At 40.5% G+C, this 24250-nt stretch overlaps 1 protein-coding gene across 9 annotated transcripts in view; it reads left to right on the forward strand.

Annotated features, from left to right (window-relative positions):
• Window positions 1-24250, forward strand: part of SLC25A13 (solute carrier family 25 member 13) — a 296284-nt gene that overhangs the window by 37123 nt on the left and 234911 nt on the right. For 6 of the 9 annotated variants that reach the window (XR_010945512.1, XR_010945511.1, XR_010945513.1 and 3 more), the window contains exon 3: window positions 7810-7952. Coding sequence is in view for 5 of the 9 variants with exons in the window: in XM_067746352.1 (XP_067602453.1) it covers window positions 7810-7952 (143 nt within the window). In the remaining 4 variants the exon portion in view is untranslated. Of the gene's footprint in view, window positions 1-7461; window positions 7623-7809; window positions 7953-24250 lie in introns of those variants that run through there. The other 3 variants (XM_067746354.1, XM_067746355.1, XM_067746357.1) reach the window with 3 other exon arrangements.

Here is a 24250-nt window from a genome sequence, read left to right on the forward strand (position 1 = left end):
GAAGATTGTATCAGTACACGTTTTTGGGAGTATGGAAGTTTTCATTTCTCCACATTATGACGTCAACTCAGATTATTTAAAAAAATACAGCAGCAGCAGTAAAAAACCTTTCTGCCAACTTGTTAGTTGAAAAATTGTTATCTTCTTTTAAATTTTTATCAACAGTAACATATTTTTCTGTATTAACTTTGTGATAATTGTATTTAAAATTTTTTGTTATAATTTACAAATATACAGAAAATAGAGTAGTACAGTAAACACCCACATAACCACCACTTAATTTAAATTAATATCTGTCATATAGTTTCATATATGTATTTAATGATATATTTCAGTGTAAGTTAGCTGTCACCATGATTCAGCCGAAATACTTTGGCATACAGCTCCAAATAATAAGAACAGTTTCCCTCATGGCCATAATATATATCACTGTGCACTTAATGAAATTAATAGTAATTCCTTAATAACATAAAATACTTGATCCATATGCAAATTCTTAATTATACTTTATTCCACCCCTATAACAGGGAATCAGGGTGAAGAATGGTCAGACGTAGTGATCAGGTGTGCACAGCATTTCTCTGTGGCTAGAAAACAGTCAAGGAGAATTTGCCCTTCAGCCCTCAGATGTGAATGATTTGTGGCAAACATGGGTGGCTGGATGATTATAGTTCTGGTGTGTTCACAGTTGATAGACTATTTTGTTTAACCAGTGGTGAGCAGGCCAGTTAGGCCCCCTGGCCTCTGAGCATACAGTGTAGTGACGCATTCCTTTCCTTTGCTACTGTATTCATTGGGTGTGGTGGTGCGTCTTCATGTTGACAGTTGGCTTATTAGTCAGGGTTCTCCAGAGAAACAACCAGTAGGAGATATCTCTAGCTCTAGCTCTAGCTATTTATCTATCTAATGAGATTTATTGTGAGGAATTGGCTCACACCATCCATTTTAGAGGCTGAGAAGTCCCATGATATACTGTCTGCGGGCTGGAGACCCAGGAAAACCTGTGTTGTAATTCAGTCCCAGTCTGAAGGCCTGAGAACCAGGGGAGCTGATGATGTAAATCCCAGTCTGAGGGCCAGAGAAGACAGGTCCCAGCTCAAGCAATGGGGAAGGATAAAAGGTGTGAATTTTTCTTTCCTCCACCTTTTATTCTATTCGGTCCCCAATGGATTGGATGAAGCTCATCCATATTGGGGAGGAAAATCCACTTTACTGAGGCCACAGATTGAAATGTCACTCTCATCCAGAAACACCTTCACAGACACACCCAGAAACAGTGATTAATCTGGGCACTTGTTGGCCAGTCAAGTTGACCCATAAAATTAACCGTCACAATTAGTATTATACTAGGTTGTGCAAGGAATCCTAAAAGCCTTCCCATTTTATAAGTATATATGTTTAATCATATTAAAACTTCCAAAAATTGTAAGGGAGAGAAGCTTCAGGTCATTTGTAAAATCTATTACCAAAGAAGGATTAAATAACATTTCAAAGATGTGGTAGCTGTAAGGTATAGTCCACTCCCCTGACAGGGACCCTCTTTCCATCAATCTAAGGAAAACCTTTGACATGTTTACTTTAATCACAGGCAGACCACCCCAGCCTTGGTGATGAGCTGATTTTTAAAACTGCAGAAAACTGTGTTCTTTGTGTCCAAATTAACATGTTCTTACATTTAAGGGATGATTTATCACCTCTAAAAAAATGAGGCAGGTAAAATATCTGAGATTTTTAAATGTCAACTGTTTCTTGAGGGTTAAGTGAAGTGCACAAATCATGAATGTCCAGCTCCATGCATGTTCACAAAGTGAGTACACCCAGGTGCCCGGCACCTCAGAAGCCCTCTGACGCCCTTCCTAGTTAATACCCGCTCCTTCCAAGAGTAACTAGTTGTCTGACACCATGTATTAGTTTGCCTGGTTTTCAACTTTATATAAATAGAATAACACAATATGTATTCTTGTGTCTAGTTTCTTTCACTCCTGCTTTATTTGTAAGATTCATGCATGTTGTCGTGTGTAGTTGGTATTAATTTATTCCATTGTGTGAATATACCACAGTTCATTTAAATATTCTACTGTTGACATTTGAGTTATTTTCCATTTCTTCACTATTCAAAATAATGCTGCTGTGGGGTGGGACCAGCTTAGTGCTGTGGCCCCGATCCAACCCCTCTGGCCCCAATCCAGCCTCTACCCAAGGTACACACATGGGGGAAAGAGTGAAACCCGCACAGAAATGCACCCCTAAAGCCCTCAGGCCCTGGCCATGTCCCAAACCAAGGCAGAGACTGCTGTCATACCCAAGAGAAACCCAGCTCCCACCCCCAATAGAGCTGTGATGACCACTGAGCGGAGAAGCCCTGGCTTGCACATGGCTCTGGCTCTAGCCCCTCCAACTCCAGCTCCACCTCCTACCAAGGCGGTAGCTGCCAGTACACCCTGGAGAAGACTCAGCCCGTGCTCACATCAGATCTTTCTGTCCCACCAAAGCCACTGGGCACGTGCAGACTGCATGTGGATGCTCCAAGGACACGCCTTCAAGGCCAGGAGAGGTAATTGTTTCACCTAATTTCATAGAGACAGAGAAAGTTAAACAAAATGAGAAGACAGAGGAAAACGTTTCAAATGAAAGAACAAGGGAAAAAGCCTGGAAAAAAACACTAATGAAACAGAGATAAGTAATTTACTTGATAAAGAGTTCAAAGCATTAGTACTAAGACTCTTAACGGGGGAAAAGAATAGATGAACACAGTGAGAATTTTAATAAAGAACTAGAACATATAAAAAAAGAACCAGCCAGCACTGGAGAATATAATAACTGAAATGAAAAAAAAATACACTGGAGGGAATTAACAAGAGATGAGGTGATATAGAACATATAAGTGATCTGGAAGATAGAGTAATGGAAATTGCCCAATAAGAACAGCAAAAAGTAAAACATTGTAAAAAGTGAGGATAGTTTTAGGAACTTCTGGGACAACATCAGGTGTACTAACATTTGCATTTTAGGGGTCCCAGAAGGAGAAAAGAGAAAGGAGTAGAGAGGGTCTTTGATGAAATTATGGCTGAAAACTTCCCAGATATCCAGGTACAGGAAGCACAGAGGGTTCCAAACAAGATGAACCCAAAGAGACCCACACCAAGACATACACTTAAAATGGCAAAAGGTAAAGGTAGAGAATTTTAAACGCAGCAAGAGAAAAACAAAGTCACATTCAAGGGAACTGCCATAAGGCTGTCAGCTGATTTTTCTGCAGAAACTTTGCAGGCCAGAAGGGAGTGGCATGATATATTTAAAGTGCCGAAAGGGAAGAACTTACAACCTGGGATACTCTACCCAGCAAGATTATCATTCAAAATTGAAGGAGAAATAAAGAGCTGCTCAGACAATCAAAAACTAAAAGAGTTCATCAATACTAAATTGACCTTACAAGAAGCATTAAAGGGTCGCCTTTAAATGAAAAAGAAAAAGCTCCAATAAGAAATTACAGGAAGGGAAAAATCCCACTGGTAAAGGCAAGTATATAGTAAAGGCTGTAGATCAGCCACTTAAATAAGCCAGTATAAAGGCTAGAAGCCAAAAATTGTAAAATTAACTAAACTACAATAAACAGTTAAGAGATAGACATGAAGATGTAAGATATGACCTCAAAACAAAATGTGGCAGGGAGGAATAGAAAATGTAGATCTTTTAGAATGTGTTTGAACTTATATGACTTAATCAGTTGAAAACAAGTAGATATAGTTATAGGTCAACATATATGAACTCCATGGTAACCACAAATCAAAAAACCTACAGTAGATACACAAAAACTAGAGAGAAGGGAACACAAATATATCCCTAAAGAAAATCATCAAACAACAAGGGACAAGACTAAAAGAAGAAGAAAAGAACAGAGAACAACTATAATACAAAACAACCAGAAAACAAGTAACAAAATGACAACATACTTATCAAAATAATATTGCTGTGGACATTAAAATGCTAAAGCATGGGGTTTTTGTTTTTTGGTGTGAAATTGCTGGGTCTCTGCTTACGTGTATGTTCAGTTATAGTAGATATTGCCAAGCAGTTTTCTAAAGTGCTTCACCAGTTACATTTGCTTCACATTTTGCAAACATTGGTTATTTATTTTTAATTAGCTTGTGTATGAGTAGTGGTATCGCATTGTAGTTTTAATTTCCATTTTCAGTGGAATTTTTTTAGGGGTCGGTAGCTTGACAGTGATTCTAAAGATCATTTGGGGAAAAATCAAAGAGTGATTATGGCCAAGAAGACTTGCAGGAGAAAAGTAATGCAATGTTTTTTTAATTTTTATTGGAGTATAGTTGATTTACAATGTTGTGTTAGTTGCAGGTGTACAGCAAAGTGAATCAGTTATACATATACATATATCCACTCTTCTTTTAGATTCTTTTCCCATGTGGGTCATTACAGAGTAGTGAGTAGAGTTCCCTGTGCTATACAGTAGGTCCTTATTAGTTATCTGTTTTATATATAGTAGTGTGTATATGTCAATCCCAGTCTCCCAATTTATCCCTGCCCCCGTTCCCCCCTTGGTAATCATAAGTTTGTTTTCTACATCCATGACTCTATTTCTGTTTTGTAAGTTCACATTCATTCGGCAGATATTTATTGAACATGTTTCACTCTCTGCCAGGCGACAGTCTGGAACTTGAGGATATAGCAGTGAGAAAGGAGAAAAGTCCTGTCCTGGCAGAGCTTTCCCTCTAGTTATAGCAATTAAGATGCATGTAATCTTGCAAGAGTAGACAGGTCAATGCCTAGGATAGACCTGAAACATTTCCTGCTGTAGTGATGACAGGAGCTGTCAGCCCATCCTGGCATTCTCCCATGGAGTTTGGTCAGAGTACATCTTGACCTTAGGAAGCCATTGACGACCGATCAGAAGTGGTACTGAAGATGGACTTGCTTGCCAAGCCTTTCCCTGGTGACCATATGATAATTTAGTATGTGGTAAACATTACATCCTAAATGGGGGAAGAGAGAATGATTTGATGTATGATCCTAGGACAACCAAGAGAGTAAGTAGAAAAGACTCAAGGTGGAGGATACTTTTTCAGACCACATAGAAAAACAAAGTACCAATAATGTACTGAAACTTAAAGGTAAAAGATAAACCTATTCAAGAAAAGCTAAGAGAAAACGTGGGTGAATATTTAGTCTTGAGATGAGGAAGAACTAGTTTCTAAACTTAGAAGTAATGGAAGAAATTGCAAAGGAGATAAAAATCTACAGCCTCAATTATATAAAAATATTAAACTCGAAAAATATTTACAACAAGTATGATAGACAAAGGGGGAAAGGCTATGTTCTCACACTGTTGGTGAGACTGTAATTGATACAATCTTTCTGGAGAGCAGTGTGTTAATAAGTATCAAGACCCTTAAAGATGCTCTCCTTTGACTCAACAATTTCTCTTCCGGGAGCCTAGCCTTTGAAATTTGTCAGGAATTTGCACAAATGTTACATACAAAGCTGGTTACCTTAGCTTTTTAAAAAATACCCAAAACTGGAGATAATCCAGTAATCTAATAATGTCTACTGATGGGAGAAGAGTTAAACTTTTTAAAATAAATTAAACTGTTTTTAAATAAATAAATTATTCACTACTATAAGCAAACATAGGTATAATTCTAAATCATAGGATTGCTGTAATTAGAAGTGACATTTCCTTTATATTTCAGTCTTATTTTGCCTCAGTTAGGAAAATCAAAGTATAATCCTTCTACGTTTGCAAAAAGCCAAATTCATTGCTAACTGAAGAATAGTAGGATTAGTGGGCTGTCTTTGAGCTTTTCTTTTGTACTGTGCTAAAAAATGTTAAACAAAAACCAATAATCTAAATCATTTATAAAATACCTGTTGTGTGTAGGGCATTGTGCTAAGTGCGTTACATGATTGTTCATTTATTTCTAGTATCAACCTTAAGAGCAGGTAGTGTTGTTATCCCCATTTTACGGGTGAGGAGCCAGAGGCCCAGAAAGCTTTAGTTACTTACCTGAGGCCCTCCAGGTGGTTAGAGGCAGAGGCAGAAGCAGAGCTCTCTGCAGCCCAGGCCCGACAGACTCTAAAGCTCATAACTGAGTATCTAACCAAGAGCTTATCCCACATTGGAATGACTGAAATGTAGAAATGACAAGTGACTTTTTTAAAAATTAATTTATTTTTATTTATTTTTGGCTGCATTGGTTCTTTGTTGCTGTGCGTGGGTTTTCTCTAGTTGTGGCATGCGAGCTTCTCATTGCGGTGGCTTCTCTTCTTGTGGAGCATGGGCTCTACGTGCGCGGGCTTCAGTAGTTGTGGCTCTCGGGCTCTAGAGCACAGGCTCAGTAGCTGTGGCGCATGGGCTTAGTTGCTCCGCGGCATGTGGGGTCTTCCCGGACCAGGGATCGAACCCATGTCCCCTGCATTGGCAGGCGGATTCTTAACCACTGCACCACCAAGGAAGCCCCAACAAGTGACTTTTTAAAACAGTTTTAACTGGGATTAACTGCAGTTACAGAGGGAACAGAGATGCTATCATTGCACCTCTGTTCACTGTGCTCTCCCATCACTGTGGCTGCTGTCACCCAACTAGCTCTCTTCTTGTAGTTCATGGTCCTCATCTCTCCACCCCCCAAATCACTGTTTGATCCCAAGGATCAAGAGGCCCTCCCCTGCTCCACAGGGATATGTGTGACCTCCATGTTGTTTCTCAGCGTTTCCCACAGCCCCCGGTCCTCCACAGAACAGAAATGAGCAGGTTCCACTTATGTGAACTGGAACGTCTTGCAGGCAAGACCTGGGGGGACGCTGTGAAAAAGCATGACATGCCACCTTAATCTCTTTTTTTTTTTTGGCCACACTGCACGGCACATGGAACTTCCCTGACCAGGGATTGAACCTGTGCCCCCTGCAGTGGAAGTGTGGAGTCTTATCCACTGGGCCACCAGGGAAATCCAACCACCTTATTCTTGTTAACCATTTCTGCTGTAGAATGGAGAGGACACTAACCACAGCAGCATTTCTTACCTGCTTCCATAAAATCTCCCAGCAGCCATGTTGTTAACAGTTTGCTCTCCAGCTTATCCTTTTTTTTTTTTTTCAACGTTATTGCCTTTGAAACAGGAAAGGGGGCAAAAGAATTGGGTTGTTTTCATTCATGATTTCAGAATTCTACTTTTTTTAAAAAAAAACAACTGTATGTTCTTGCTAAAGAACAAGACAAAATTTGTCCTTCTAAATTTCTGTAAACCTGGGTTTCTCAAGCTCAGCGCTGTCGACAGTTGGCTGGGTGACTCTGTTATTGGGGTGGAGGGTCGTCCTGTGCACTGTGGGTATTTAACAGCATCCCTGGCCTGTACCAAGTAGATGCCAGTTTCTGCTTCTGCCCCTCCCCCCAAGTTATGACAATCAGAATTGTCAGCAGACACTGCCAGATGTCCCCTGTGAGGAAACGCGAAAACAGAGGCAGCTCAGAGCTAGAGAACTCCACCCCAGAAAGTCAGGTAACGTACAGAGAAGGCTCGTCCTTGTGCGTTGTGCTTGGCTATTGGGGACATTGGTGTATGTAAGCTGGACAGTCAGGCTAAGCTGCCTGCAGTTGAGAACCGCTGGTATAAAAATAAAACTCGGCAAACTTAATGGGGTTTTGCTTTTTATTTGGAGCGATGGGAAATAACTGTCCTTGTAAAGAGTATATTGTCATGTCTGATATTTTATCCATTGAATATTCTCCGCTTTTTCACATATTGGTTATATACTTTTGAGAACAAAATATATTTTCTCTCTCTTTTTAAACAGTATGCAAACATTGAAAAAAATGGTGAATTTTTCATGTCTCCCAATGACTTCGTCATTCGATATTTGAATATTTTTGGAGGAAGCCAGCCTAATCCAAAGACTGTGGAACTTTTAAGTGGTGTGGTGGATCAGACCAAAGATGGGTATGTTTATTTTTAATTATCTCGTTTAATTGTTTTTTGTTTGAAACAGCTTTCTGTTGCTTTAATGATTAGGAAGTCAGTGTTTACCTTCCCATCTCTTAAGAGCATTTTCTCTCCCTATTACAATTAATACGTTATTTTAGAAATAATACCCTTAACATTTCCTTCAGTGTTCTTATCACAGTTGGGGATTCTATATATGTATTTCTTGACATAGTTTAAACAACTGTTTATAGTTTCACAACTCTTGCAGTTGAATGGTGTGAAGATGTACTCAAGTGTATGTAGTATATTGGTATTTTTGAAGGCCACTGTAAAAATTGTGAGTAAATTTAAAACATAGCTCTGTGAACTTTTCTACAGTCTTTCTCTCTGCTCAAGTAACTTTTAAATGTCACATATGATTAAATGCTCGAAATCTAACAGACAGAATAATGATTCCAAATCCCCAAGAAGGGCATTCTGCCCAAGCTGGAAGAGAGACACTGGACCATCTAAAATTAAATAGGACACTTTGCAAAATGCCTTTGGATTTTTTTTCCCTTACCAGTCTTTTCTGTTTACATTTTTAAAAATGAGTCATTCCTAAGTTGTATAAGAATGCAGTTGGGGCTTCCCTGGTGGCGCAGTGGTTGAGAGTCCGCCTGCCGATGCAGGGGACACGGGTTCTTGCCTCGGTCCGGGAAGATCCCACATGCCGCGGAGCGACTGGGCCCGTGAGCCATGGCCGCTGAGCCTGCGCGTCCGGAGCCTGTGCTCCACAACGGGAGAGGCCACAACAGTGAGAGCCCCGCGTACCGCAAACAAAACAAAACAAAACAAAAAGAATGCAGTTGGCTTTTACCATTAAGTGCAAAATTTTGGACTCTTGAAATATTGGTAATACGACCGCCAGTGTCCCCTAATAACCAAGTATAATATATAAAAAGTAGCCTTCTGTATATAAACTGTAGTAGATCCAGCCATCTGGCCTTGCCACGTGCCAGCACCCGCTTTGATAGATTAAACCACCTGCCATTCTGGGGTGGTGTTCTTTAGCTTTGAACATTCTCTGTCGGTCCTGTGTCTGATTTTCCCGCATGCATGGGTTTGAGATGCAAACAAAGTAAACTCCAGCGCTGCAGTGCGAATGCCCTCAGTTTTACCAGCACCTTCCTTTTCTTGCTTATGCACCTGTTGTTCCATCATGCATGGAAGTAACCTCCTCTAAAGTGAAGGTCTTGCAAAGAGGGGAGTGCGGAGGAAATTGGCAGTTATACATCTTGTAATATGCTGGCAGATTGCTGGATTATATTGTCTCTGTTCCAGTAGCAGTTACTTGGGCTACTTCTGTTTTCTACCCCCCCAAGGTGGGATTCTTTGCTTGATAGGAAAATGTCACGTATGAGCAGGTCTTCCTTCCCTCACAGGACCTCTCTGGTGAGGTGCAGGGTGAGGCAGAGGTATATTTCACAGTAGTCCATTCAGGCTAAAGCTAGACAGAACATAGATTTATTCTAGCAAATATATATATATATATTTTTTTTTTTTGAGTAAAGTTGGGTTGCTTCCACATACTCTGTGCTTACAAGATTCAGAAGAAGTGTGACCAAGCTCATGTGCAATATGAATTATCAGACTCAATGTTTAAGATCATTTTTTTCTTATTTGATAGTTAAAATTTTTAAGCTACAGGAAATTGAAAGAATTCAGTGAATGCCCAATAGATACCTTTCATCTAGATTGACTGTTAACTATTTTTTTTTTTTTTTTTTTTTTTTTTGCGGTATGCGGGCCTCTCACTGTTGTGGCCTCTCCCGTTGCGGAGCACAGGCTCCGGACGCGCAGGCTCAGCGGCCATGGCTCACGGGCCCAGCCGCTCCGCGGCATGTGGGATCCTCCCGGACCGGGGCACGAACCCATGTCCCCTGCATCAGCAGGCGGTCTGTCAACCACTGCTCCACCAGGGAAGCCCGACTGTTAACATTTTTAACGCCTGTGTGCCTTTTTTCTTTTTTTTTTTTTTTTTTACACATACACTTTCTACACATGCACACACATTTCCTCTTTTGGCTGGACCATTTAACTATAAATTGCAGGCATCAAGATACTTCAGTGTTTGTCTTCTAAGAATAAGAACATTCTTCTTACCATTATCATACTTAGGAGGATTAACAATGGTGTGAAATATATAATATCCAGTCTATTTAAAAATGTACCAGATCTCTCCCCTCACTCCCCACCTCAAATGGCTCATTGCTTTTTGTTTTTTAAATCCAGGATCTAATCAAAGTTCTTGTATTACATTTAGTTGTTGTATATCTTTTAATCTAGAACAGAGCCTTGCCTTTTATTGTTCTTTCATGAAATTGACTTAAAACCCAGGTCCAGTTATTTCGTTGAAGGTCCCGCATTCTGGACTTGTCTGATTGTTTCCTCATGACTTGGATTCATGATAGATTTTGGGTGCAGGTTAGGAAAGATTCTACTACCTATTGTATCTCCTCAGGAGGTACCTCGTCCCGGCATTGATGACACCATGGGTATCCTGTTTTCCAAGCAGCCTTTGACCCACTCGTTTTGGCATCCATGGTGATCCTTTTCTGAATCAGTTATTACATTGATGTTTGAAAAGTAGTGATTTTTCTAACTCTTTGTTTGTCCTCTATTTGTTGTCTGCCATTCTTCAGTAAAGAAAAGCTTTCTTCACTCCCTTTTCTTTCTCTCTTAATTTTTTATATCAGTATAAACTCATGGAATTCTTTATTTTAAATTCAGTCCATTATAATCTATTACTGTGTTCTCTGAGTTGTTCAGATTGTCCCAGTGAGGTCAGTGGGAGTCCCTTTAAGCTGGCTTGTACCCTCAGCCTTTGAGTACTCTTTGCTTTTGGTAAATAAGATGTTCCAGGCTCGCTTTGGATTTGTCCTGCTTCTGACCGGGAAATTACTCTTTTCTCAAAGAAGTCCTGGTTCCTTTCGTTTGGGACTGGTGCTTGGAAACAAGGAGCTAAGCACTGGCTCATTGTTACCAGGGTAACTTTTCAGTGGAAAGAGCTGGGAAATATACTTTTAAAAAGTTCATAATGATATTTTCTATTTAAATTGAACATTTACAGGAGTTTTCCTTCTCTTCTATTTTGTACCTCTTTCTTTCAGTGAACATTTTGGTTCCTAGATGCATTAATTTTGTATAATTGTAGTATCTTGTAATGTACTTTGCTTCTTTCCATCCCACCCCCATTAACACACATGCTTTTCCTATTTCTTTTTACATATACTCTTCAAAAATAGAGGCTTAAATTCATTAGACATCAACAATGTAACATGCATTTAACATATATAAAGTAACATAACATGTATGTTTTTTCAAGAGTTTATAACAAATCTGAAACGTTGGCTTTCTTTTCCTGATTCCCCAGATGAGAACTGAGGGATCAAGCAATTTGCTACCAAAAGGTGCCCAGGCTTGTCTGGCTCTAGTCCTAGGCCTTCCCACTGTTCTGAGCTGCCTCTTCTCTCATAATCTCACAATCCTCTTTAACTTGACATTTTCTTTATGATTTTTTATTATCTTAAATCTTAGCATTTTACTGTGACAGAGAAAATCTTAAATGGTCTCAATCCTTTGCCCTATGACTAACTTTTCTTTCTTTTTTTTTTTTTTGTGCAGTATTGACAGTGCATAGCTCAGGGAAAAGGGAAAGCCATCACCCATAACCTTCTCAGCTTGCCACAGATATTTTGAATTTTTTAGTATCTTCCATAATTTGTTAACCTGTATCAATGTTTTTCATAATTTGAATTCATTTTAATTGTAATTCTCTTTTATAATCTTTTCGACTGTATCAATTTTCGTATTTCCATATGCTGTTCATATGAACAGTGTTAAATAGCTTCATCATTTTCTGTCAGATTAATATACCATACTTTATGAAATCATGCCCTTATAGAGTTATTTCAGTTTCTGCTTTTCTATAATAGATGCTATTGGAGTGAATATCTTCATGTATATGACATTTTTCCCTCTGTTTAATTACTTCCTTAGAAAGAACTAAGAGAGGGATTCCTGGGTCTAAGGGTAGAAATATTTTATAGCTCACCATATGTATTGTGATAATTCTTGCCAGAAGGACTGAGCAATTGAAGAACTTGTCTCCGGTATTTAAGCTGACCGAGCTAGTAGCATAGGACCACTGTTTAAGACCCATGCAGATGTTCCTGTGCTATTTTCCCTAACCCTGACACGCAGCTCCACAGTATTTACTTCAAAAATAGATATAATCATACATCTTTTCTCAGTGTAAAATGGTGAATGCCCTCATTTCCCCTTCCTTTACCTTTCCACAAGTCACACATCATCCTCCCAAATCAACTACTGTTCCTTGAAAAAATTACATGACAGAAGCCACGCAGTGGCCCACAAAAGCACAACGGCACACGCTGAATGAACAATGAGGAAGTGCTGGAGGACGTGCCATTAGCCTGGTCAGGCTCTTTTCGGGTGTGATCTCCTAGCTTGACTAGCCAGAGGGATTTTAGTGTATAACTTTATTAAAATTTAAAAAGCTATTTGTAAATTGACAACTTTAGGATTTAAAAATAATGACAGCTGTGCTGGCCCAGATGTCATGGTGATTTGAAATACTCATTTTTAGTTAAGTACTGGTCCCCCAGCTGTGGTTTCTTGAGTCCAAGGTCCAGGTCCTGCATATTTTACTATCTCCAGTGTCTAGTCCAATATCTGGCCTCTGTTTTGCATCAATTTGTTGACTAAACTTAGGTAAATGTACTGAGAAGTTTTTGCCCCCCTTACGTTATGAAAGCCCAGGAGTGTTGGGAAATGGAAGCTTTAGTTCAAATTCTAGGTTGCTCATTGTGGGAGGCTCAATTATGGCCACCTGAAGATACCAAGATATCATAGTCCCTGGAATTTGGAAATGCGACCTTGTGGAAAGAGTGTCTTTGCAGATGTGGTTAAATTGAGGATCTTGAGATGAAGAGATTAGGACACAACACTGGCAGGGGCAGGAGGCATTGTGACCACAGAGGCAGAGATTAGAGTGATGGGGTCACGAGCCAGGGAACACCTGGGGCCACCAGAAGCTGGAAGAGGCAAGGAATGCTTCTTCCCTAAAGAATCTCCCTTTGGATGGAGCATGGCTCTGCTGACACCTTGGTTTTAGATGTCTGGTCCCCAGAACTGTGATAGGACGAATTCCTGCTGTGCTGAGCCACCCACTTTGTGGTCAGTGATTGTAGCAGCCCTAGGGAATGAGTACCCTCACATAGGTATTTTCTTTGGGTAATGAGAAGGCCTGTAGTTGTGAAGAATTTTGGGGGGACAGAGACCAACCAGCCTAATACCGAAAGGGAGCATTTTTTTTCAGTAGTAGCTTTTGGCTAGAACCAGGCATTTTCCAGGCAGAGACCCCTGCTGTAGACTGTCTCCTTGAGGGATGGCCCTTTCTGGAAGGCTTCAGCTCTGTTTAGTGTTGGGCTGATCTTTAGCGTGGAGGTAAAACACCTGTGCACTGCATGAACTTATGGACTTGTTGGCAAAGGGACCTTGTTTTTCTGCAGCCCTCTTGACGCTAATTTAATGACTCATGAGGTTGTGGCTTGGTCAGCCTTCCACGCTGGGAGAATCTTGTGGAGGCCTGTCCACTCAGTCATTCAGCAGCTGTTTGAGAACCTCATCTCTGTGCCTGGCACTGTTCTGTATGTGCAGAATACCATGTCGAGTGGGAAAAAGTGCTTGCCTGCTTGGTGCTTCTAATTTAGTGCGGCAGACAGGTGCTAATCAGAGAAGCACAAATAAATGTGAACTGATGTTGTGATGGGTGCTGTGTAGGAGAGACATGGTGTGAGAGATAGCAAAGGGGGCTTCATGCCAACTGGGAGGTCAGGAAAGACTTCCACTGAGTGACACTTGAGCCATGGGAGTTGGGAAGGTGACAAGAGGTGGGCGACAGAGGACAACATTGTAGACAGAGGGAACAGTGGCTGCAAAGTCACATTCTGAAATGCAGGGGCTGGCAGGCCTGGAGCATGGAAGGTGCAGGGCATGGGGGGCGGGGGTTGGTGGTAGGCCGTGGCCAGACTGTGTGGGAACTTGTACTTCATATTAAGGATTGGGGGTCTTTGTCGTAAGAGCAATGGAGAGCCATCGAAGGATCGTATGAGTCTGGGGATTGGCACGATCTGCCTCTGTTAAACGTGGTCCTCGCTGTTAATATTCTTTGATTTCACCAGTCCTTACTCTCCCTTCTAATAGCCTGTTGTGTTTAGATTTCCCTGCATTCCACTGTTTTAATAGATTTAATGATGAGTTTAATCAGTTTGTGAAGTTCCTGGAGGGTGCCCAGGCCTGGAAGCCTTTTGTAGGTGGACCTCTGGGTGAGGAGGGTTTTCTGAGCCTCGGAGGAGGGAGATGTTGGGTTTGTCAGTATAATTTTTGAGATATCTTTTACGTTTGGTTGTCATTACGTTTTTGTTTAAAATGGGAATGAAGCTTTTTTAACTGCAATTTTAATACATCGTTCACATAGCTATCTGCTAAGAGCAAGGGAAAAATAAATTGTGTGTGTGTGTCCCTTTGAGCTTCACCAACATGTTTGTTTCTAGTTGTTGTTCATTAACTGAAGTCTCATTAGAGAGGCTGGGGCTCAAAAGCAATTTGACTAGTAGCTGGTCTCACGTGGAAAGACTAAGCATGGCCTGAATAAGCCGGAGGTGTTGGCTGCCTGGCCTCTTGGGCTCAAGATGCTCTTTGCCTGTTACAGGTCCGACCCCTGTCTGTGTGGGGTGGGCACTGGGCAGCTCTGGTATCTAATTTGTTTGCTAGGATTGCTATTTTCCATCTCAAGTGTGGAATCTCTTCGCACTCCACGCAAAAACAAAAGTTGGTTCTTCTTTTGAGAAAGGGAATTTCAGAAATCCTGATTTCTTTGTTCTTTTTCTCGGACATTTTAATTATGAAAAATTTCAATCATACACAAAAGTGAAATCCTGATTTCTTAGTGACAAGCTGACGCATTCAACTTAACACCTTGTCAGCCCCTATTCCTCATTGAATCAAAATGATAATGTAATCGTCATCCACAAATAAGTCTTTTCAGAGTACAGAGAATCAATCCTGGGACAATTCCCATTTTGAGGCATGAGGAATAAGGGTGTCAAAGAAGAAAAGATAAAAAAAAAATCTCAGGTTTTAAAATGTGTGGCTATATAAAGTGTGTTCTCTGCCTTTCCTATGTTCGCTATTTATCCTTCTGAGAAGGAGAAAAGAAAGCTCCTTTAAATACTTCACAAGGTGAGGGAGGATATAATAATGTTGTTGATGATAAAAGCATTTTTATATACCTGTTTTCACTTTGCGAGGCTGTCGCGATGAAATCCAGGCCTTGGCCGCATGCTGGGAGTTAATGAGGTTTACAATTGGCAATGCTTAAAGAGTATTAGGATAATGTATTTAAACATCAGCAGTTCACAGTCTGAAATGCTCATCATCTGTCAACTACAATCCAGAATCAATAAGAGGAGGTCTTTCAGTTTGCTAATGAGGAAAGTTTTCTACACTACTGGGGTGGACACAGAGTTCAGATAAACACCTGAAATTCATAAACTGTAGAATTAAGCAAAGGCATTTCTTTAATTAAAAAAAAAATTGGTACTAATCAACAGCAGTCACCTGAGAAGCTTAAATTTTCTTCTTAGTCATCAGACTCCCAAATTAATCTCCCAAAACAAAAAGCCTCATTAGCAGCTCTCGTTGAATCAGTGTCATTTTTTTCTTTCTCTCAAAGTGTCTGATTAACCCCCTTTCTTTTTGCATTACTCACTTTGTGTTAATATTTGATGTCTGAAATCATGGCGGGGGGGCGTGCAATGTGGTGGCTAGACGCTGTCTGTGCAGAGTAAATTAAAAAGAATTCTTAAAAAGGTTTGTATTATGTCGCTGGTATATTAGAAAACCTTTAGGAGTGTCAGGTGCCTGGGTTTATTTTTCTTCTTAATTCCAGAAAGCATTGATTAGTGAGTAGGTGCTGATTTCACTCCTCATTCATATGTAGGGATAGCCCTCCTTCTTTTCCCCCTTCTACTTACCAAGCCAGGCCCTCATTTGGAGACTTTTGCTTTCAAGGGAAGGTGAGAAATGGGCCATAGCTGGAGGTGGAAGGGAGGTGAAAGGGAGGGTCTTTTTAAAATGGGTAGAGGGCAGTGTAATGCATGCTGATGGGAATGACTACAGAGAGTGGAGAATTGACAGTGTAGGAGAGAAAAGGAGGAAATTCTGATACATTCTGAGAGGGAGGTGGCCTCTTGTGGTAACATGGAAAGTTCATCTAGAACAGCTGCTCTCAGAGTGTGGTTAGTAGACCCCCGGGGGTCTCAGAGACTTTTCTAAGGAGTCCGTGGGTTCCAAACTGTTTACATAAAAATATTAAGACATCATCTGCCTTTTTTTGTCCTGTTGTATTTGAACTGATGGTCTTAAAAGCCACGGTTTATAGAACTGCTGGTTAGCACCGATTCAGCAGCGACCCCAAGCCCAGCAGCATGAGTGGTCATCGTATGCTTCACTCACACGTGTTCACAATCATGGTAGAAACGATGATGCCAGTTCTGTTTCAGAGTGTCCTTGAAGAAGTAAAAATGACTGATTTTTTATTAAATCTCACGCTTGAATACGTGTCACTTACAAATTCTGAGTGACTAAATGGGAAGCATCCATAAAGACTGCTGGTTACTGTCCTGTGATGGTTGTCAGAGGAAAAGCAACTCAGGTGCTCGCTGAGTTAGTCATTTTTTAAATGGAACACACTTTTTGAGAGAATTAAAATTTTCACGGGACAGCCTTCTGATACTTAAAGCCTTTTCTGATATAATTAGTGGTGATAGTAATAATGTGGTTTTTCAATATAGTATAATGCAATGTGCCAGCGTTTGGAAGATCTGCATAACTTAGGGAAACATCTTTTCCAGTTGACCAGTACATGGTGTTAGAGAATCACGTATGAGTCAAAGGTCTATTCAAAGTGCAAGATAGACCCATGGATTTTAATGGAACAAGGTGGGAAAAGTTCATTGGTACAGTTTCAGATTCCACATTGCAGCTAATCTTTAAGAAACTATCCCTTGTTGGGATTTGGTGTAGTATCATAGAATATCAACAAGTATCTAAAAAGGCTATTAAAATGCTCCTTCCTTTTCTAACTGTGAATCTGTATGAGGCTGAAATCCTTCATATCCTTCAACCAGAAAAAAATATTACAGCAGATTGAATGCAGCTGTCTTCCATGAAGTCCGATATTTAAGAGATTTGCAAAGACATGATACTGCTTTTCTCTCACTACGTTTTTTTGTTTTAGAAAATAGTTATTTTTCATATAAATATGTTATTTATATTGCCATATAATAGGCTTATTCACTTTTTAATGAATTAATATTTTAAGAATTTATCAGTTTTAATTTCTCACACAGTAAATATGATAGGTACAACCCACATAAATAAAAGCCCCTTGGGATCCTCAATAATTCATAAGCACGTAAAGGGGTCCTGAGACTTGAAAGTTTGAAAAATACTGAGCTAGAAAAATGGAAGATAAGGTACTATATGGGGCAGAGGTGTTGTATAGATGTGGTGGTGGGATTTGGGGGAAGTTTTCTTCTGATCTCCTTGGTTTTTCTCTGGGAGATAGATGAGACGGAGGATGCAGGTGAGGTGTTGTCAGTTTGAGGAGAGAGGAGAATATACTACATATTCATTTAGAAGTGAATGGATAAAGGAACACAGCGTGGCTGCTGGGTTGGACCCACTTGAGGTCCCACCTGAGGGCTTGTGGTCGTGAAATTCAAAGTGAGACCAGTTAGTGTGGCTGTTTGTTTTCTAGCTACCGAGGCCAGCTGCTTACCTGCTGGCATGGAGCAGGAAGTGTTGGCTATGACCGAGGTTGGGGGCTTGGCCGTTGATTAACCCAGAGTAGGTAAGGGCATGCAGGGGAGCAATTACAATGATTGACTATAGATTTAATCTGGATAAGGGGCAAAGAAAGGACGTCGGAATAGCAGGCAGTGAGAAGGTGGTAGGCTCAGTGAATTGTTGATTTCAGTGAGATTGAAGATTGTTGAAGTTGGGGTATAGAAGGGAGTGAGCAGGAAGGCTAGAAGGGAGTGAGCAGGAAGGCTAGAAGGGAGTGGCCAAAAAGTGAGATGCAAGAAATTGAGAATAAGGAGGTATTGCAGTTACTGGTGATGGCAGAAGTCTAGAGTCTCACCGTCAGACTGAGTGACCAAGAATGGATGGAGAAAAGATCATTGGAAGAGGCAAGTTCAAGTAATTGGGAGGCCTGGGTGTTTCAAATTATTGAAAATATTGAGAATTAAGGTAGGAGTAGGGTTGGAGAGCATGTCAATGAATCAGGAGTTAAAACATGTTAGGGAGGAGGTATGAATCTGGAGTTATTAGGTGATAGAAACAAGTTGGGGTGCTGAGTGCTAGCTATATGGTGGGAGTATTTAAACTGGGGGTTAGGAAGGAAGGATTGGGGGATGATCTGGGAGAGGCAATGGGAAGAAAGGAGTACACCTCCCCTGCTTATAAGCTTGATGCAACCCAGGACTGCAGAGGAAAGCCCCTTGCTGCTTCAGAAGCATGGAAGAGCCAGGTGTTGCTTACAGCAAACAGGTGAAGGGATATTTAGAGGACTCCTCTGAAAGGAGTTCCCTTCAGAGATGGGATTGAGGATGAGATTTTGCTCACCAGGTGCTGTGAATTCGAGAGGGCACAGTGGGCAGGGGTTTCTGGGAGATGGTGGGTGACAGAATAGAGAAAGTGCAGAGCCCCTGTGGGGATTAGGTGTGGGTGTTAAAGGGTAAGCGGGGAATCTGGGGCTGCTGGCGGGCTGCTGTCGACATGTACAGGATAAAGGGCACAATGAGATTAGTCTTGATGAACTCCAGATTGTGCCTGCTGGGAGATAGGGATCTTTGTAGAGAGGCAAGGAAGCTTGGGGAGGGGCAGTCTTATTACTTGAAGAATTTTTAAAGCAAAAATATTCTGTGGGATTAGAGCTCTGCTGATGTTTTTATCCTAGATGGTTAGATTAAAGGATGAAAGAAGCAAAGAGTTACCGAGCGCATATAGGGTTCCAGATCTGGTGCTAACAGTTTCCACCCTTTCTCTTATTTAATCCTCATAACAGGTCCTTAAAATAGATACTTTTACCTCTGCCAACCCTAACCTTACAGAGAGAGGTGCAGAATCATAAAGTTTAAATAATTTTCTTGAAGTCATATATCTACTGCTGGAACTAGAATTTGGACCCAGTTCTCTTTGGTTTGTGCCCAGTCTGCTCTGGAACTTTGTGTGTTTAGAGAAGAATATTAAAAATGGAGCTTTGGGGCTTCCCTGGTGGCGCAGTGGTTGAGTCCGCCTGCCGATGCAGGGGACACGGGTTCGTGCCCCGGTCTGGGAAGATCCCACATGCCGCGGAGCCGCTGGGCCCGTGAGCCATGGCCGCTGAGCCTGCGCGTCCGGAGCCTGTGCTCCGCAAAGGGAAAGGCCACAGCAGTGAGAGGCCTGCGTAGTGCAAAAAAAAAAAAAAAAATGGAGCTTTGAATGAGAACTTTGCATATGTCTTTGCTTAGAAGTTGTGATGCCCTTTGCAAAATTCTTAGTCCCTAAGACTGATTATTTGACCAACTTAAGGTGGACCTAAAACCTTCATGAGAGCTATCCCAGCTGTCATCCACACCCACAAACTTAGGGAAAACTGTCCTCACATTCCTCACATTTTTATTTTTTAGGCCAGGAATACTTTTTGGTATACTCTTCCCCTTTTATTTCTCACAGACTGAACCTTGAAAGTACCAGTGCACACCGTATTCTCAGAAGGCTCACCTTTATTAGGCCAACTGAAAATACCAACCCTTCTTCCCAGCATGTCAGGATGCTCAGAAAATGTTTGAAGAGCAAATACTGTTCCTTCCCTCCCCCCTTGCCTTGTTTGGTTGTCTGGTTTTGCTTTACCTGTACCATAGGTGTTTAAAATTCAAATCTAAGATTTTAAAGGAAAGGAAATCAAATGTAAGCTCTGTTTCCTGGCTACTTGCAAACATATTTCTCTACAAATGTCAGTGTCATTGACACAGGATGTGGCTGTTGCTTAAATTAAAAGTCTTGCCTTAAGCTGTGAGGAATTCCTGAAGTGAAATGTGAGGAGATAGTGCCTGTTAACTTTCCCTTTGATTGTGGCATAATTGTCAATGAGTCACTTCCTAATAAACAGAGTGAGATTCTCAGACTTTAATGAAGGTTTTGGAGGGTAAAGCTTCCATAGCAATCTGATGTAGAGATTTGGGGATCTTCAGTCTGGAAAAATAAGAGGTGAAAGAAGATAACTGTTTAACCTTCATAGAAATTCTAGAGAAACTTTATTATATTATTTGTTTATATTATTTATTATAGAGTCTCTGTAATAAAGGATATATGATAGCGTGGCCTTGTGTTCTATACCTGAGAGAACCTGGATTCTTTAAAAATATGTCAATTTCAGATTTATTAATTCATTTAACAAATATTTATTGCCACCAACTATGTGCCAGGCACTGTTCTAAACAAAACAGATAAACATTGCACTCTTATATAGCAAATAGTGTAAACCAATATGTGATAGAGAGGCAGGTGTCTGTATCTATTTGTGCAAGGGAAGGAGAAGGTGAGTGGCCATGCGCTCTGGGGTACTACAGTCGATAGGGTGGTCGGGAAGACCTCTTTGTTTTTGTTTTTGTTTTTGTGGTACGCGGGCCTCTCACTGTTGTGGCCTCTCCCATTGTGGAGCGCAGGCTCCGGATGCGCAGGCTCAGCGGCCATGGCTCACGGGCCCAGCCGCTCCGCGGCATGTGGGATCTTCCCGGACCGGGGCACGAACCCACGTCCCCTGCATCGGCAGGCGGACTGTCAACCACTGTGCCACCAGGGAAGCCCAAGTGTGCTTGTTATCTTTGAGATAAGCAAGGAAACCAGTTTGATCAGAGGCTGGTAATGAGCAGGAAAGTGGAAGAAGTCAGAAAGGTATCCAGGAGCCAGATTATAAAGGTACTGTAGTATTTTATTTCAAGTGAGGGAGAAGTCAAAAGAGAGTTTTGAGCACTGGACTGACGTGATCAGAATAGCAGTTTGAAAGGATCTCCCTAGCTGATTTGCAAAGAATAAAATGAAGTGGGCAAGAGTGGAAGAAAGAAAAAAGATAGTAGGACTAGAGGGCTAGTTGTGGAGATGATAAAAGTGATTGGATTTGGGATTTTCTTGATAGATTGGATATGAGATATAGGAAGGAACAATCTAAGTGACTGAGGGGATTCTGAGGGAGGAACAGGTTTGGAAGCAAAACTAAGCATTCTTTAGGATGTGATAATATTCAGGTGTCTATTAAACATGTAATTGGAGACAGAGACTGATAGATGTTGGGATCTGGATTAATTTTAGGGGAGAGGTCTGGGTTAGAAATGGGAGTCAACCAAATTAGTTCCTTCATCTGAGCCAATTTTCAGCATCAGGAGTTGATGTTGTAATAGCTTCTGAAGGTTCAAAGAGTTGTGTGTTATTTTTTTTGTGGGAATGGGGGCCTTTTTTTATATTGAGTATTATGAACTCAAAGGGCTTTTATGCATTTGGTATATTTTAAAAATTGAGGTATAGTTAATTTATTATGTTGTGTTTGAGGTGTACAGCAAAGCGATTCAGTTATACATACATATGTATGTGCATATATATATATATATATTTAGATTCTTTTCCATTATAGGTTATTACAAGATATTGAGTATAGTTCCCTGTGCTGTACTGTTGGAACTTACTGTTTAATTATTTCATGTTTAGTAGTGTATATATGTTAATCACAAACTCCTAATTTATCTCTTTCCCCGCCCTCCCGCCCCCCCCCCCACTATCCCCTTTGGTAACCATAAGTTTGTTTTCTATGTCTGAGAGTCTATTTCTATGTTGTAAATAAGTTCATTTGTATCATTTTTTTACATTCCACAAATAAGTGATTTCATATGGTATTTGTCTTTCTCTGACTTACTTCACTTAATATGATAATCTCTGGGGCAATCCATGTTGCTGCAAATGGCATTATTTTATTCTTTTTAATGGCTGAGTAATATTCCATTGTATTTGTACACCACATCTTCTTTATCCATTCACGTGTTGGTGGACATTTAGGTTGCCTCCACATCTTGGCTATTGTAAATAGTGCTACTGTTTACAATAGTGAACGCTGAGGTGCATGTATCTTTTTGAATTAGAGTTTTCTCCAGATACATGCCCAGGAGTGGGATTGCTGGATCATATGGTAACTCTGTTTTTAGTTTTTTAAGGAACCTGCATACTATTCTCCATAGTGGCTGCACTAATTTACATTCTCACAAACAGTGTAGAAGGGTTCCTTTTTCTCCACACCCTCCCCAGCATTTATTATTTGTAGACTTTTTAGTGATGGCCATTCTGACTGGTGTGAGATGGTACCTCACTGTAGTTTTGATTTGCATTTTTCTAATAATTAGTGATATTGAGCATTTTTTCATGTGCCTGTTGGCCATCTGTCTGTTTTCTTTGGAGAAATGTCTACTTATGTCTTCTGCCTATTTTTTAATTGGGCTTTTTTTGTTGTTGTTGTTGTTTTGATATTAAACTGTATGAGATGTTTGTATATTTTGGCAATTAAACCCTTGTCAGTAGCATTTTTTGGAAATATTTTATCCCAGACTGTAGATTGTCTTTACATTTTGTTTATGGCTTCCTTTGCTGTGCAAAAGCTTTTAAGTTTAACTAGGTCCCATTTGTTTATTTTTGGGTTTTTTTCCCATTACTCTAGGAGATGGGTCCAAAAAGATACTGCTATGATTTATGTCAAAGAGTGTTCTGCCTATGTTTTCCTCTAGGACAGTGGTCCCCAACCTTTTTGGCACCAGGGACTGCTTTCGTGGTAGACAGTTTTTCCACAGATGGGGGGGTGGGGGCTGAGGGTATGGTTCAGACGGGAATGTGAGCGATGGGGAGCTGCAGATGAAGATTCACTCGCTCACCTGCTGTTCACCTCCTGCTGTGCGGCTCAACTGTTGGGGACCCCTGCTCTAAGAGTTTTATAGTATATAAAAGTATATAGGGGCCTCCCTGGTGGCTCAGTGGTTGAGAGTCCGCCTGCCGATGCAGGGGACACGGGTTCGTGCCCCGGTCCGGGAAGATCCCACATGCCTCAGAGCAGCTAGGCCCGTGAGCCATGGCCGCTGAGCCTGCGCGTCCGGAGCCTGTGCTCCACAACCGGAGAGGCCACAACAGTGAGAGGCCCGCGTACCACAAAAAAGAAAATAATAAAAAATTTTTAAAAAGTATATATATATAAAAGTTTATATATATATATAAAAGTATATATGAAGTATACAGTTTTACATTTAGGTCTTTAATCCATTTTGAGCTTATTTTTGTATATGGTGTTAGAGAATGTTCTAATTTCATTTTTTTACATGTAGCTCCCCAGTTTTCCCAGCAGCACTTGTTGAAGAGAAGTGTTGAAGAGTCTGTTCTCCACTGTATATTGTTGCCTTCTTCATTGTAAAGTAATTGATCATAAGTGTGTGGGTTTATATCTGGGCTTTCTATCCTGTTCTGCTGATCTATATGTCTGTTTTTGTGACAGTACCATACTGTATTGATCACTGTAGCTTTGTAGTATAGTCTGAAGTCAGGGAGCCTGACTGCTCCAGCTCCATTCTTCTTTCTCAAGATTGTTTTGGCTATTCAGGGTCTTTTGTTTCCATACAAGTTTAAAATTTTTTTTCTAGTTCTGTGAAAAATGCTATTGGTAACTTGGTAGGGATTGCATTGAATCTGTAGATTGCCTAGGGTAGTGTGGTCATCTTAACAATACTGATTATTCCAATCCAAGAACACGATGTATCTTTTCATCTGTTTGTGTTGTCCTCAATTGCTTTCATCAGTCTCTTACAGTTTTCAGAGTATAGTTCTTTTGCCTCCTTAGGTAGGTCTATTCTTAGGTATTGTATTCTTTTTGATGTGATGATAAGTGGGCTTGTTTCTTTAATTTCTCCTTCTGATCTTTCATTGTTAGTGTATAGAAATGCAACAGATTTCTGTGTATTAATTTTGTATCCTGCAACTTTACCAAATTCATTGATGAGCTCTAGTAGTTTTCTGGTGGCATCTTTAGGATTGTCTATGTATAGTATCATGTCATCTGCAAACAGTGACAGTTTTACTCCTTCTTTTCCAATTTGGATTTGTTTTATTTCTTT

The sequence above is a fragment of the Pseudorca crassidens genome, chromosome 8 (assembly GCF_039906515.1).
Source record: "Pseudorca crassidens isolate mPseCra1 chromosome 8, mPseCra1.hap1, whole genome shotgun sequence".
In the NCBI taxonomy this organism is placed as follows: domain Eukaryota; kingdom Metazoa; phylum Chordata; class Mammalia; order Artiodactyla; family Delphinidae; genus Pseudorca; species Pseudorca crassidens.